General features: G+C 32.7%; 1 protein-coding gene across 1 annotated transcript; it reads right to left on the bottom strand.

The window, feature by feature from the left end:
• Positions 1-248: 248 nt before the first annotated feature.
• On the bottom strand, positions 249-1,812 carry LOC136781532 (putative nuclease HARBI1). The gene is made up of 4 exons (XM_066740420.1): positions 1,636-1,812; positions 1,268-1,564; positions 590-798; positions 249-519 (listed from the first exon to the last, which is right to left on the bottom strand). Exons 1-4 carry the CDS (start codon positions 1,810-1,812, stop codon positions 249-251), a joined length of 954 nt encoding a protein of 317 aa, XP_066596517.1.
• Positions 1,813-2,607: the final 795 nt, after the last annotated feature.

Here is a 2,607-nt window from a genome sequence, read left to right as displayed (position 1 = left end):
CGCGACAACTATCGGTAGTTAGCGATACCGACAATCATCGATGGAATCTCTCTCTCTCTCTCTCTCTTTCTCTCTTTCTCTCTTTCTCTACGTCCACTGCTTAACGTAAGAGGGGGGGGGGTCACGTGTATACCCTACGAGTTTAACGTCGGGGGAGGAGGATGCGCATGCGCACAACCGCTCGAGGAGAGGGGGCAATTCCCCTACTTCCCTTGCCCCCGCGGGACCCCGACCCCCTCGTCACCCGGTCATAGAATCCCCTTAGCTACTCTACTTTCATTCTCATTGTAATCTTCATTATCAGGTATATTTTCAGTTATTGGCAAATCATTATCAAGTTCTGGTATAACTTCATTAAACATTAGTGATAAGTTATGCAATACTGCACAAGCTGCTACTACCGATGTGCAACTTTCTAATTTTAACGTAAGGCCTGTAGATAAGCACGAAAATCGTCGTTTCCATACTCCAAATGCTCTTTCCACTACCATCCTCGTTCTTGAATGTATTTCATTGTATCTAGGTTTTGTTACATCAACTAATGAGATTTAATAATATGATAATTTTTACTGTACTGTGTTTTTCTTACTTTTCTTCCTCTGAACTTCTAGGATTCCTAAATGGTGTTAACAGAAATGGTAATGAAGGATAGCCTTTGTCTCCAACTAGCATTCCTCCAGTCTGCTGCTCTCGGAATCTAACAAATGCTCTTGAATTTTGAAAAATGGTAGAGTCGTGCTGACTTCCTGGCCATTCTGGAACCAAGTCTAAGAATTCCATTTTTGGTCCGACTATTCGCTATGTGCACACCTACACATTGGTAGTCAGGTAAGAATGTGTAGTGATGCATATGCATAATATCAGCGCTGACTGTCGGTAAATGTTGTCATTTTTGCCGGACTTTTTTTGTTTATGTATATTGCTACACATTCTTACCTGACTGTCAACGTGTAGGTGTGCACATAGCGAATAGCCTTTATGGATAAAAATTACTTATGTGTGATATTAAGTAATAACATATGTATTTACATAATTTTAAGTAGAATGTTTACTTCAAACTCAGCCCTAGCATGGACATGAAAATGTTTTTATTTATAAATCTCCGAAGGTATATGCATGCCTTTTCGCATCTAAATAGAAGCTAGGGGGTATGAAAAAGATATATATCATATTTTCCATTTTTATATCTCTTACAGTTACTATGATTATTTCATTTTTAGTCACACGGTCTGAAGTTAAATAATTTAAATGGCTGGTATAATTATACCTGAACGTTTAGGGAGTAGTAGCCTTTTCTGTTCCTATAAACTTCCGACTGACCATGAAGCCGTACATTAATGAGCCTTATGTGTGTGCAATCAATTGCACCGCTTATATTGGGAAGCCCAATAGCTCCTTCTCCATATCCTAATTTTGTAAAAAGAGCTTCATTTTCTTTCATTAATTCAGCATTTTTAGGAAAATAAATATATTTGCGGAAAAAAGAAGCAATTAAATTTGTAATTCGAAATACTACATTGCACACGGATTGTTGCCGTATTCCAACAAGATCTTCACTTACTATCTGTCGCAAATATACAACGTAATATTAAGCATCTGTAAGAACTATTTAATTATTATACAAATTTGGATTACCTGATAATTATTAGTGGCATAATATCTTAAAGCAATTATTAATTGTATTATAGGCGGAATAGGTGAACCTCTGTTATTAATTTTTTTTAAATCATCTTCGACTAATGGTAAAAGACCATATATCGTAGAATATTTGGAAAATCTATACCTTTTTAAAAATTCATTTTCATTATACATTTCAAATGGATTGAATGCATCGCGTAAATAACATTTTTGATGAATGACTTGGAAAATTTGATTTTCTTCTTCTGATGAAGATGAGTCATCAGAACTAAATATGTTTAAATTAAATTCATTAATGAAATTTATATTCTTCATAATAAATAATAAAATATTACAATGAAAAATTCAATCAAACGACAGTATACTATTAGAAAATCTAAAGGACTAAAATCATCCAGTTTAAATTTTTTGTACATTAAATGTACGCTAATAGAAGAATCTGCTTTATTTGTTAGTAAACCTTAGCAAAGTCATTACATAAACCTTACAACAGCTCCTAGTAAATATATATGGCTTTGAAATCATTTGGAGAGCTTTCAAATTTTAAAATAGTGACAGCTATATTTTTTAATTTTATTCCTTATTCAGAGCTAGTCAGTGAATCTTTAGAATGTACTTTATTGTTTGTGCTTCTTTCTTAATTAATAAATATATATCATTTGACACTTTATTTAAATTTGCAATGTTTTAAAAAGTGTTATTATAACCTGTGATATAAACAATGTAAACAAAAAATAATTCTATTTTATCATATATTTATTCAGTGAATATATTTGTAATATATAATAAAAAGTACTAAAATTATTTTATCACTTTGTGTTAAGGAATTTTGGGTTATGTTATGACAGGTTGTAGTACACACAATGACATGAAAGAGAAGTATACAATTTATTGGTTTTGTTTCTTGGTTTGTCTTAAAATAGGTTGCGTACTCAATCTGAGCTAAGCATCAACTAAACCAGCTTTTCG

Source organism: Prorops nasuta, unplaced genomic scaffold (assembly GCF_024137725.1).
Source record: "Prorops nasuta isolate Cenicafe-Biocafe unplaced genomic scaffold, Cenicafe_Pnas_1.2 PNAS00023, whole genome shotgun sequence".
In the NCBI taxonomy this organism is placed as follows: Eukaryota; Metazoa; Arthropoda; class Insecta; order Hymenoptera; family Bethylidae; genus Prorops; species Prorops nasuta.
The sequence above is the reverse complement of the archived record's forward strand: the minus strand, read 5'-3'. Positions and strand labels throughout refer to the sequence as shown.

What these genes read in the sequence shown, in the direction of transcription:
- LOC136781532 (XM_066740420.1), bottom strand. Translation starts at nt 1,812, where the DNA reads ATGTATAATGAAAATGAATTTTTAAAAAGGTATAGATTTTCCAAATAT. An exon ending in ACTACTCCCTAAACGTTCAG is followed by an intron (nt 799 to 1,267) that starts GTATAATTATAC and finishes GTGTGCACATAG; the next exon opens with CGAATAGTCGGACCAAAAAT. An exon ending in AGAAGTTCAGAGGAAGAAAA is followed by an intron (nt 520 to 589) that starts GTAAGAAAAACA and finishes AACAAAACCTAG; the next exon opens with ATACAATGAAATACATTCAA.